Source organism: Balaenoptera physalus (genome assembly GCF_965194825.1).
Source record: "Balaenoptera physalus genome assembly, chromosome: 12".
NCBI lineage: Eukaryota > Metazoa > Chordata > Mammalia > Artiodactyla > Balaenopteridae > Balaenoptera > Balaenoptera physalus.
Window position 1 is genome coordinate 73,942,385 of NC_138897.1, and position 12,216 is coordinate 73,954,600.

Sequence of the window (12,216 nt, forward strand, 5' to 3'; positions counted from 1 at the left end):
GTCATGCCCATGGCTCCTGGGGGCCACTTGGGGTGGCGCCACACAGAGCTCTTACCGAAGAGTGCGAGCAGGGCTTGGAGTGCAAAGTGCATGGTCCGTCGGTTGGCTTGTTTCCCGGTTTTCAGGATTACTTCCTCCTGACCAACCTCACAGAGATCAAAACCTATAGAAACAAAGAATATAAACACCTGCTTCCTTAGGGAAGATTCCATGTCCTAAAAAGGATTAGGGCTCCTCATACAGTCCCAGGGGAACCCCTGCAGACCCCTCAGGAAGCCCCGCCTGGGCCCCCCACCTGCACGTCAATCAATCATGTGAACGTCAAGTCACGTGAACCAACGGGGGCCAGCTCTGCGACCATCACACCTGCTCAGCATGGCTCCCCCTTGCTGTGTGTGGACCTCTGTCCCTTCGTAGAGCGCTGAACTGCATTCTCCAGAGGGGAGGGTGGGAATTAGTAAGGCTCATTAACACTTGTCTTCATTCTTTTGCAGAAGAACAGTCCACTTAAAGAATACTGTCCAGGACAGACACTGGCCACTCCGTTCGGCATTGGGTCCAATATTTAAAGCTAGTGCAGGGGACGGTAGAAGCTTCTCAAGGGCAAGGACAGTGTCTCCACGTGTGGTCAGTGTCTGCCACAAGGGCTCTGAGATGAGCTCTCTCTGATGCTACAGAATCTGCTGTATTGGCTGAACTGCCCTGCAGGAACTGCACTCCTCTCTGCCAGAGCCCAAGGGGCTGCTCCTGAGTCTAACGGTTCTAATGAGACACGGAGCTGGCACAACAAAGGGCAGGAGCCTCCTGAGCAGGAGGCTGCCTAACGAGCTGTTGCCACAGCACTTAGACTCATCAGGGGCCATTACAGAGGCAGCCAGCACGTCTCCCGGGAAGAGTTTAGGAGGAAGAAGCCAAACAAGACACCACAGCCAGTGCTGCGGCCATAGGCGGTGCCACCGAGCAAGGAGTTACGGCCTGGGAGCCTCAGCATGGAACGTCTTCACTCACCTCCTCAGCGGATCACTGAGCTCCGCCTGAAACAGTGCAGATACTCGGTGCCGGCAGGCAGGGGGCAGGCCCTGTGATCCCAGGCCCTTCCCCTCCTCTGACCTCACAGTGTTCCCACAATAGGGACCCATGATACCTGATACATGATGGCAAGCATTCGCCAAAGGAGAAATCTGTCTCTCCCTTTTTTATTCTTGTAACTCTGATATTGGTTCTGACACTATCATTCCTCTGGGAATTAGATTCAGTAGAGTAGCCACTCAGCATTCGGGTTGCTATGGGACATTTTCCTCTCTGAACTCAAAAATAAACAGTCCCTGAAAACAACAGGAAGGTCTCAGAGAACTCAGCACTTTGAAAACGAATATCTAATAATATAAATGTAACATTTTTAGTTAGAAAACTCTACTTTATCAAAGTAATTTGAACTGGTTGCTCTAATAGAACTGAGTCGTCTAAATAAACCACAGCTCTGTGATGGGTGTGATGGTGCCAAGGGCTGGAGGGGGCGCTTCTCCCCAGTCTCAGTCCAGAGGATTTAAAAATCAGAAGTATGTGCACCCAACTCACCCCTTGAGTGAGTATCACTGGGATTTGCAAAGTACAGAGATGTAGAGGAGCATCAACGAAAGTCACCCAGGATCCCAACACCAGAGCGAGCCAGTGACACACCTGGCAAAGGGGCATCAGAAACAGCCTGTCCACAGGGGAGGAGGGCTGGCTCCGTCACACCCGCACTTGAAGGGGGACTGAGGCCCTGCTTGAAGACAAGAGCTTTTCCTTTATACAGAAGGGCCTTGGCTTCATTCTTGCCTCACCATGCAGCCTGTCACAAAGATGAAGAGACCCATCCTGGGTGTGGACCTGGCCTTTCTCACCCTTGCTCCATCTGCTCCTGACTTATCTATTCAGATATAAATTTACTATGTTTACACCAAGAAGCCTATGTTTTTAAGTCCACAGAAAACAAGCAAATAGTACAATCATAAAGGACATCAAAGCATCTACTCACAGGGGATTTGGAGCCCCTGCGGGGCTGTGTGGCTTTCCCCCTTTACCTTCAAAAACAAATGGAGCCCGCCCTAAGCTGAGTTGGGCAGGGAAAGGTCATCTACAAATGGGCTAGCAAAGATGGCCCAATACTGAATATCCAGGCCTCCCAAGCAGAAGAGAAGTTCCTTAAAAAGGAATCTCTGCCCTGCCATGTTTGATGGCTGGTCCCTGTACCAGTGAATCCAAGCCATGTCAACCTCCAAAGACACCCCACTCCATCAGGTTAAAAACCAAGGGCCTTCCACTGGCCTCAAATCCCCAGGATCTACCCCATCCTCTGTCTCATCCGCCCCCGTGTCCCCTGCACCTTGCCCAGGCTCATCGACGCTCTTCCCTCGGCCTGGATCTTTCATCCACAGGCTCTGGGCCTGCCAGCCTCTCTGCCTCCACCCCTCCAGCACATCACTGTGACCCCGATGCTTTTGTCTGTCATGGTGCTTCCTCACCTTCTGAGGTGCTCCCCTTAGATTAGGTCTTTCTATGTCTGTCTGTCTCCCCCTCTAGCATGAAAACTCTGGTAAGAGGGCAGGGCTTTTTGTCCTTTGCTCACTGCTGCATCCCCAGTGCCTAGAACATTGCCCGACATAGAACAGGTGTTGAAAAACAAACAAAAAAACATGTGGAGTGAATGGCTCTCCTGCAAGTCACACAGGCACTTAAGTGGGGCAGGAGGAGAGCAGCTTAGCCTCTCAAGGTGTTTTATCAACAAATGTACCTGTGGTAAGAAAGTAGCGATATTGTTGGGAGCTGCCTCAGTTGCGTTACAATGATGTTTGTTGAAAAAGGAAGAGTGTTCTGGATTGAAAGAGGATCCTGGAATACACAGTTCTAGGTCCCCGTGGTCAATCAAAGGTGGTTTCAATTGTATTTTTTTCTGCCAAGTTCCAGTAGCCAGTGATAGGGACCAATATTGAAATCATTATTTTATGACTTGACTTTATTTTCTTTAATCATGGGCTGACTCCCAACAATACTTGAATCTAACAGATTAATCTTAATGCAATGACTACAAATGGGAGAGAGGAAATCATAATGTAGGGAGAGTGGCACAAAGCTGGAAGGCCATTTGGAAATTGTGCTAAAGCACTAGAGTCTTTGCATTAGCTATTTTTAAGTAATAAACTAAGAAAACACTAAGACCCCTCAGAGTCTATTAACTTTACCCAATAGAAATGAGAAAAATAGGTTTTTAAAAAACAGAATGAAGCCAGTGAAGTCAAGGATGCTCTGTCCTACCTAGAGCCGCCAGGAATTCGTGACATCCCGGGAGCCGCCACAGCTGGACGCTGATGGAGACCTGAATGGGGGCTGATGCGAAGTCCTGTTCCTTCTCGCCGGCCTGCAGCTGGACCAGCACCTGGTGGAGCTGAGCGGGGAGAGCGTCAGCGTCCGCTGCATCTGGGCCCCAGGGATTTGTCCCCAAGTTTCTCTTGTGTCACCTGTCATTATCATCGCTAATGACCTTACACGTGGGTAGCATCTGAAATTCTCTTTACGGTGCCTCCATGCCTACTGTCCTGCTGTCCTCTCTGTGGGAGCTCGAGGGCCAGCCCCCAGGCAGGGTTTCTGCTTCCAGCCTCTTCCCTCGCACACTGGCCACGGGGCTATGAGTGCGGGAGGGGACTTGGGGCCTAGAGGAGGGGTGGGGTCTCCCAGACACAACGTGCTGAGTGTGTGAACTCCACCCGGGGCCTCGTGTGGTTTCAGTGTGTTGTCCTGCCCCTGCTGTTCTGAGGGAACTTGAAAGGTCAAATCAAGAGCACAAGAAGGGTGGAGCAGGAAAGGGGAGCCAGAGCGGAGACGGGGCAGACCACCTGAGCCAGCGGCACTGCCCCCCCAGCCTGAGCGCGTGCTGGCGAGACAGCAGTGCCAGGGGGACCTCGGGGTGGGCGGGTTGAGGGGCTCACCTGACAACAGTGCTACTCAGAGTGGTACTCACCATTCCAACCATATTTTTAACAGCCTTCGGCCAGCAGATTATAAGAAGAAGAAAGAAAAAGAGAGAAAGAAGAGAATTTAGACTTAAGCACAGGTAGTTACGCAACACAAGCTGATCACTGCTGTAGGAAGCACCACACCGGGCCCGCGGCTCTGACCCGGAGGGGAGAGGAGTGAGAGTCAGCAGGGACACACAGGAGAACGCACAGCCACGCCCAGGCCAGACACGCTGGGGGTGGGGGGTGGGGCCAGGGTCGGCCAGGCCCTGCCCTTCCTCGCCAGGAGATGGGGAGAGGCACACTGGGCACGGATAGGCCACTCTGTAGAGCAAAGTCCACTCTGGTTCCTGAGTGACTCGGAAATGCCTACCATCCCCCAGCCACTGGGGGCGGCCCAGGATGCTTCCCTGTGGAGGTCCCTGTGCTGCCACCAAAAGCTAGAAATTAAGCTATTGGCTGTTTGGATGCTCAGCCTGGCCCTGTAAATGTAACTCTAGCTTTTTCTTTTTGTAGAGCACAGACTTGTAGCCCTCCTGGGTTCAGGATGTTTAAGTGTCTTCCTGATTCTATTCAACAAGCAGGTCTAACACACTTATTACAAAATGAGCAGAAACTCAGTGAAGGGGCCAGATCAGTGAGCTACATTCCAAATCTAGGCTGAAAACCACCCCAGGTAGGGGGAGGCTCCAGGAACCAATCAGATTTGCAGAGGCTAACCCTAGATGGAGCAGCTTTATTTCTACATAGAAACAGTTCTGCTAAAATGAAATCTGCTGATATCTAATAACGTGTATTTTTCAAATTATTACACTCTAAGGTGACCAGAGAAAACTGCTCTGTGCTCTTTAGGGGTTGCTACGCTGTCACCCCAGTGCTCGTTCCAGACCCTCACTGGCCAGTAGGAAGATCAGAAGCTCTTAGGCCAAGTTGGGAAGGGACTACATGATGCTAAGGGTCAGAATCCTCCAGTTCTCTGAATTAGATCTACATTCTTCTAAAAGAGAGCACTTTTTGAAAACCTGCTAAGCAGTATCTTTCATGAGACTTGACTTTGTGTTCACCACTGTGCCTCGGTGGTTTTGTTTCAGGCAAGGGTCATACTTTGATCTAAGAATAAGTACTGGAGCACCTGTAGCCACCCTGACGGGATGGCCCTACACCTGCTGGCTTGCGTAAGATGGCTGCAACACTTGTCAATCAGCAGAAACAGTTGGTGGTTAGGGATGATAAGGTGCAGTAGACCACTGAATGGAGAGTTCAGGAAATGCCCTGAGACTACAGGTGACTGGGGCCCCTTAAGCATCCTCTGAGGCCCTTGGGACTCAGTGCCCAGGGAGGACACTGGGAGAACTTGCTCCTCTGTGCCTGCACCTGCCGGAGAGGGCAGTTCTACTCCCAGCCCTTGCCTTTTCCTTCTCATTACAAAAGCTGAAAAAAAGCAGTGAGGCTGCATCACGTGCAGGTTCCTATTTGGGGCCAAATCACTGTCTTTCCAACCCGGCACAGTCCTCAGACCTGGGCTCAGCTGCACTGGCTCAACTCACCCGGCTGATGAGCTGCTCGCCCGTCTCTGAGGCAGTGATGAGCTTGCAGAGGGCTTGGAGGGCAGGGTTGGGCAGACCTAAAGCAAGGAGGGGGCAGGCGTTATCCGGAGGGGCCTCTGCACCCGCAGTCCTGCACCTTCCGAGGGGAACGCACCCGCAACGCTCAGCTTTGGTGGCATTTTCAAAAGCTCGAGACAGCCAGACGTGTGTATCCGTGTCTGACTTGTCTGTGAGAAGGGCAGATGAAGGCAGGGCCAGTCCTGACCCTGCTGTGTCCTCCAGGCGTACGGTCACATGCCAGGACCCCAACTAGTTGCTCAGGCAGCATCACCCCCTTCGAGTGAAGCACAAAGGGCAGCCCTGAGCATCTGTGCCCCGCGTCACCCTGGGGTCAGCCACACAGCTCTGTCAGATCCGAAGCTGCTGATTAAATGTTAATAGCAGCTACTGTTTGCGCAGCAAGACCTCATGTCATCCCAGGAAGGGGCAGAGCTGGGGCAGAGGATGTGTTGCCATCAGATGGAAATACCAGGTCAGGAGCGCTCCTTTCCCCCAGAGCAGGAGGAGTCTGTGTCTGGGACTCCTCAGCACTTCTCAGGAGACCCTCGCTCCTCCCCATCTGAGACCCGGCAGGGACCACGGCCACCCACTACCCTGCTCGAGCTGTCAGCCAAGGCTCACCCAGCAGGGACTGGATGGTGCTGCTGCACTGCTGGAGTCGGTCGCCTGGGTCGGAGGTTGGGAAGAAGACAGCTGCCGGCAGGCCGCTGGCAGGGGGGTCCAGCCGGAAGCCCACAGCGGTGAGGAGGGCCTGCCAGCCAGGGATGCCGCCCACTTTGTTCTCCACGCTCTGCTGGGATGTGTACATGGCGTTGCGCTGCCCATTCTGAATGCGCTGCAGGGACTTCTCCACCTGCAGGGGAGGGGGGAGTGAGGTGCCGCTCTGCGTCGGGTGGGCGGGGGGGGGTACCCTGTTTTCTCTCCAAGTGGCTTTGGGGGAACACAAAGCCCGTGTGGGGAGCTCTGCAGGGCTGGCAGCTGCCACCAGGCACCCAGGCCTGAGGACCACACTCGGCAGCAGCGGCCAGTGTCTTGCAAGGGAGGGGCTGCTACCGTGAGAGCCGAGGGCTGGAGACTTGGAGGACTCCTGTCCCTTCCCTAACCCAGCTCCGGGCTGTCCTCCACAGACACTCAAGTGACTTGTCTGAAAACCAATCTCTGGCCAGGGACCTGCCCCAAACCCTGCAATGGCTGCGCCCCATCACTAGGATGAACCCTCAGGCCTTCAGGACACCCCCCTCACTGCCCGTGCACCTCACACACACCAAGCAGTGCCCACCGTGGGGCCTTCGTCCCCCAGGCCTCCGACTCCTCCTCCATCCTTCAGCGCTGACCTCTGGAACCTGTGTCCACCTGCACACGGGCCCCTTCCACCTTCCAGGGCCTAAATCAGTGCTGCCAGGTAACTGCCACCTTAACTCTCCCAGGGAGCGTCCACAGCACCTGCAACAGCTGCAGGCCTTCCCTCGGCAGTTTTTCTAAGGGAAACCTCAGTCCATCTGAGATGTCACCTGCTCTGGGGCACGTGTGCCGTCACTGGAGGGGAAGGAGAGTTGTCCAGGATGTCACTTGAGACTTTTCTTAGAGTAAAACCCTGGGATGCCAGGGGCTGACATCAGAGGCAAGAGGAAACGCACGTTCCCGGGCAGGGCAGACAGGCAGCCAGCTGGCTGTCCCCTGGGCTAGAAGGGCCCTAGAGACACTGTCCAGTGGGTAGTTAGAAGGAGGAAAAGACTGGTGAACTTGACCCATGGCCCCTACACTCACCCCAGAAGATGAAGCCAAGAAAAAAGAGAAAACCCTTAGATGTACTCGAGGGGCCTCAAGGCCGAATGGGAGCGGAGAGGCCTGGCTCTTGCTCCACGGCCTGGCCTGGGAGGAGAAAGCAAATGGGCTACAGCAAGGAAGGAGGGCACCTCTCGGGGTGAGAGGGGCCTGACAAGGGTCCTAGTGCTGAGCAACATAAAGGCTCCATGCAGCTTCCAGGCACAGGTTAAAATCAGTTGAGAAAGTCTTCCCCCAAATTCTCAAAGCACAAGAGCACGTCCACCCGGTGGCAGGCAGCGTGGGCTTCCTTGCATCTGGCCCAAGAGCTGTCAGAGGTTTCAGGCTCCAGCATTCTTGTTCATACACTGATTTCTGTCAGGCCTGAAAAAACCTCCTTCAGGCAGACCTGAGCTTAGGAAATGTCCGTGACTGATCCCTCACTGGAGTCCACACAGAGCTGATGCCCAGCCCCATGGGCTGTGTTTCCCTGGCCAAGGGAACATGCCCACCTAGAAGCCAGCCCCAGCCCACTGCCAGGACCCGTGGAGAAGCCTTCACTGGGTCCTTCCTCCTGAGCACAGGCAGAGCCTTGTGTGCACCTCTAAGCTGCGAGGTGGCCACGGGGTGGCTGTTTGCCTTGGGTTTGGAAAGAGCTCGGCTGCGGCATGGGCTGTCCCCCACCTCCCCCCTGCCTCACAGGGTCTGGGCTGGGGCTGCACTGGTCTTTCTGGCACAGAACTCCAAGGAAGCTAAGAATTCTAAATTATTTGAAACTGCCTTCCAGGTTATCAAGGTGGAAGGGTGGAACAAGTTTTATGTCACTGTTTCCCAGCTTGATTTATAACCTTTCAATTCTGTAGAAAATGGCATGGGGCCTCTGTGTTCTCACCAGGGCCCCGCCAAGAGTAGGGTTGGGCTTGGACTCTTCCAATTGAGTTAAGGGAACGGCCAGTGTCCTTTGATTATAAAATACCAGTTCTCAGCTACTGGGACCCTATTGTGTGACAGCTACTCACCTTTTCTCTAACCCTCACGATAACCTTGAAAAGGTAAAGTTTTATCCCCCCTTCTACTCGAGGAAGTTGAGGCTCAGAGAGCAAGGTCACTTGCCCAAAGCCATGGGGCAGAAGCGGCTGTGGTCAGGCTCTGCTCCAGGGCCCCCCCTTGGCCAACCCCCCCAGGGTCTGGGCGAGGATGGCTGCAGCCACCATCCGAGGATGGTGTGACACTGCACACTGTGCCCACCGCACAGACGTCTGGGGACAATGTCCCCTCCACCTGCTCAAGCCCCCCGGTGCTGTGGGACCCCTCCAGCCTCGCCCTGCTCCTCCTGCATCTCCGGCCGCCTCCCACGAGGGCCCTGCGCCCCTTACCAGGTGCAGCAGCACTCGCAGGGCATCCCGCGCCCGCTCTGGGTGCTGGAGGATCTCGGTGAGGGCCTGGCCGATGAGCGAGGAGGGACTGTTGAGCTTCACATCGCTCCCGATGAGCAAGAACCCTGTGGGGAGCCCAGAAAGCACCTCAGAACTGCCCTCACCCAGCCCAGCTGGTCTCTACAGCTCATTTGTGCCAGAGAGAGAGAGGCCTGCCAAGGACAGCTGCTCCATGGGCTGGACCGGGACGGCTAACTCACTGGGGCACTTTGATACTCTTTTGCTGGGTGAGCTGCTCAGGAAAGCTGCTGAGGTAACTGCGCAGTGAGCGAGGCAGGAAAAGGCTGTGTGGCCCCCAGGGCCCCTCCCTGGCTTGGCCACCATCCTGAGGAATGATCTGCCTTGTTTTCCCTGAAATTAATCTGTGTTGGTCTGGAATGTGCCCAGGGATGGAGGGCCGGGTGTGCCTGACTCCTTGGGGCCACCAGACAAGGGGACAGGAGGAGGTATCCCCCAGTTTTAAGACGAGCAAATGGAGCTTAGGCTGGGGAGGAAGGAGCCACACGTCTGCCTGGATCCCGTCCCCCTTCCTCTTCCCCAGCACCCACTTCCATAAGCAGGGCCTGGGGGAGGTACAGCGGAGCAGCCTCCCCCAGCAACTTTAGGACCAACCTGCCCCAAGTAATGGAGGGGAAGGGTTTTCTGAGAATGAATGTGCCAAGGCTGTTTTTAAGGGTAACAGGGCAGCATCATTAAACACCATTTCCCACAGAACAGAGTTGGCTTTTCTATTGTCTGTCACTGAAACTAAACAATGACAAAAATACCACGTCCGTAAGCACACTGGGAAGATGTGGGGTGGGGTTGGGAGGCCCTGTCAAGAATAAATGGCCAAGCACAGGGGCTGGGTCACCACAAACCCTGCAGTACATTCTGCGGGACCACGTGGGGCTCAGAGCCCCTTCTGACTGCTGAGAACAGATATAAACAGACACCATGTGCTGAGAACAATCATGGAAACCACGGGCATGATCGCCTCTGATTTCCGCATCTCCTGGCAGAGGAAGTCTGGCAACATGGCCAGGCCCAAACCCGCAGGGCCTGCCTGCCCCCTGCCTTGCAGAGGGAGGGCCCAGCCGTGAGCTGAGGGCTGCCAGAGAGGAGGCCTGCTGGACCAACTGAATGTTTCTCTTCAGCCACGTGAGGAAACAGGATAGATTCTGCTTTGAATTTTGAATACCTTTTTGAACAAGACCACAGCTATGATATGTTTGTGAAGTAAACACGTTCCACTCCTCAACAACATGGCTCACCCACCCGGCACCAGCCCTTGGCCGTGGGCAACTCAGCGCCACGCCCAGGGCGGCCCCCGCGGGCTCCTGTTTGCTGGCCACTGGGCTCGGGACACCACGGCCCCACTTCAGCGCTCACCCGCCTCTGGGGGACAACACCAGCAACCTCAGCTCACGTCAACTGGCTTTACTTTGAGGGGAAGAGTAAGGTGAAAGCCATTTTGTTCCCAACTTCTAAACATATAAATGAATGGTATATTTTTTTGCCATTAAAACAATAAAACGTACATGTTTGAAAATAGTATTTTTGGTGTTCCTCTGCTTCTCAAGGTTTAAGACACTCATTGTGGCATTGGTGGGATTGTCATCTACTCTGGAGGTCCTGGGGAGGTGTAGGGGCCAATTCAGAGAGACCACCACAAACTGAAGGATCATGAAGTGTGTCAGCAAAACAGCCCTGCCGCATGAGAGGCCTGGGTCTGGGTTTGGACTCTGTCTCAGCCTGTCGGGGAGGGTCTCCCGCATGGGAGGGTCCACAGCAGGTCGCAGGTCATTGCATAGAGCTGAGCGGCAGACCAGATGTCACAGGGAACGTGCTCCCTCCACCCCCAGGCCCTCATGCCCCTCACAGGGCCCTGCGGTGGGACCACTGGGCACACACGCCGCCGGCCCCTCACGCATCACAAGACGTTCAACCCACTCCTCAGATTGTCTCAAATGTGGACAGGGAGATGCCAGCACTACCACCATCATCCCCTTGGTACCACTGAGGACACTGAGCTTCAGAGAGGGTAAGGAACCTGTCTCAGGTCACACAGCCTGATGCGGAGCTGGACCAAACCCAAGTCCTCCAATGACCAAATCTCAGGTCTCTCTAAACACACTGACTGCTCTTTCCTACAGTCTGGGATTTCACACGAGGGCCGTAAAATGGGTCACCCAGTGCACACGACATCAGGAGGGCTTGACACGCACTCTGACGGCAGACTGTTCTGACGCTCCTGCTCACAAGGCCACTCTAATGCCACAGTGAGGAGAGACTGACGTGGCTCGGCCAGCGAGGCCCCCTCCCTGAGCCTCTCCGCACTGTCCTTCCCCAGCACCCCCCCTGCCCCGGTCCTCACCCCCCACCGCCCTGACTGCGCCCCCAGGCCCTCTGACAGGCACCCGAGCCCCTACCTGCCCAGTTGGAGGGGTGTGAGAAGGCCTTGCTGCTCTGCACCACCTTCATGGCCTCGCCCAGGGCCGCGCTGGCCTTCAGGCCATTCAGCAGGGACGAGTACAAGGCGTGCAGGAACATCTTGGAAGCAGCCACGGGCACAGGCCACAGAGACACGAGGACACACTGTGCGCCGGCCGCCAGGAAGGCCCGCGTCAGCGCGATGACCCCGTCGGCTGTGACCTTGCTGTTGGACTCCTGGGAGGAGCCGAGGACCACCAGCTTCACAGGCAGCCGCAGGTCCAGGACGTCGGCGGCCGTGAGCAGCAGCTCCTGCAGCGGCGGGCAGTCTGAGATGCTCTCGCCATCGCTGGTGTCATCCTGCACCCGCAGGGACTCAGGGATGGTGTAGGGGTGGCCGAAGGAGCTCTTGCTGCCAGCGGGGGTGCCTTCCACACTGGGTGTGAGGACCAAGGCCGACAGTTTCCAAGAGATGTGGGTGGCAAAGTGGACGCACTCGGCCTGGGTCAGGGCGCTCATGACCCGCTCTTTGGTGGCCACGCTGCCCACCAGCGGCTGGCAGCCCAGCAGCTCGGACACCATGTAGGCCTCCTCCTCGGCTGACGGCATCGGGCCCCACAGCCACCTGTCCATCACCGCCGATGGGAGCTTGGGGTTGCCGACCACAGCCGCCATGGACGTGGAGCTGGAGTAGGCGGGAGGGTTCTTCCGCAGGTGAGACTGGAGGGGAGGGAAGACAGCGGGCCACCCATTAGGGCTTCTCTGGGGCAGGCAGATGCCAGCTCTCCAGCAGGGCTGCATCCAGCGTGGCTCCACCTGTTCTCCTGATAACCTTGTTCACTCTACTTTTCAAGACCTTTTTGACACAGGTGCATGTCTGACTGAGAATCACACCTGCTGGTGACAAGCTCTTGAAAACAATGAGACCAGATAGATGGCAGGAAGACCCCTTGCCGTTTGTCAAGCCGGAGGGGGGTGGGACAGGGCGTGCAGGAGGCGAGG

At 55.6% G+C, this 12,216-nt stretch overlaps 1 protein-coding gene and 1 long non-coding RNA gene across 5 annotated transcripts in view; one reads left to right on the forward strand and one right to left on the reverse strand.

The window, feature by feature from the left end:
* Positions 1–3,563, forward strand: part of LOC309639322 — a 60,463-nt gene extending 56,900 nt beyond the window's left edge. For 2 of the 3 annotated variants that reach the window (XR_014251584.1, XR_014251586.1), the window contains exon 3: positions 3,302–3,563. This is a non-coding gene — a long non-coding RNA (uncharacterized lncRNA). Of the gene's footprint in view, positions 1–494; positions 1,336–3,301 lie in introns of those variants that run through there. The other variant, XR_014251585.1, reaches the window with a different exon arrangement.
* The window catches only part of TTC28 (tetratricopeptide repeat domain 28), a 582,221-nt gene that overhangs the window by 3,821 nt on the left and 566,184 nt on the right, over positions 1–12,216 (reverse strand). Inside the window, exons 16-22 of one of the 2 annotated variants that reach the window (XM_082416382.1) lie at positions 11,214–11,934; positions 8,743–8,867; positions 6,224–6,455; positions 5,543–5,619; positions 4,001–4,024; positions 3,298–3,427; positions 56–163 (exon numbers count right to left, since the gene is read on the reverse strand). In XM_082416382.1, coding sequence (XP_082272508.1) covers positions 56–163; positions 3,298–3,427; positions 4,001–4,024; positions 5,543–5,619; positions 6,224–6,455; positions 8,743–8,867; positions 11,214–11,934 — 1,417 coding nt within the window. The remainder of the gene's footprint in view (positions 1–55; positions 164–3,297; positions 3,428–4,000; positions 4,025–5,542; positions 5,620–6,223; positions 6,456–8,742; positions 8,868–11,213; positions 11,935–12,216) is intronic. The other variant, XM_082416383.1, reaches the window with a different exon arrangement.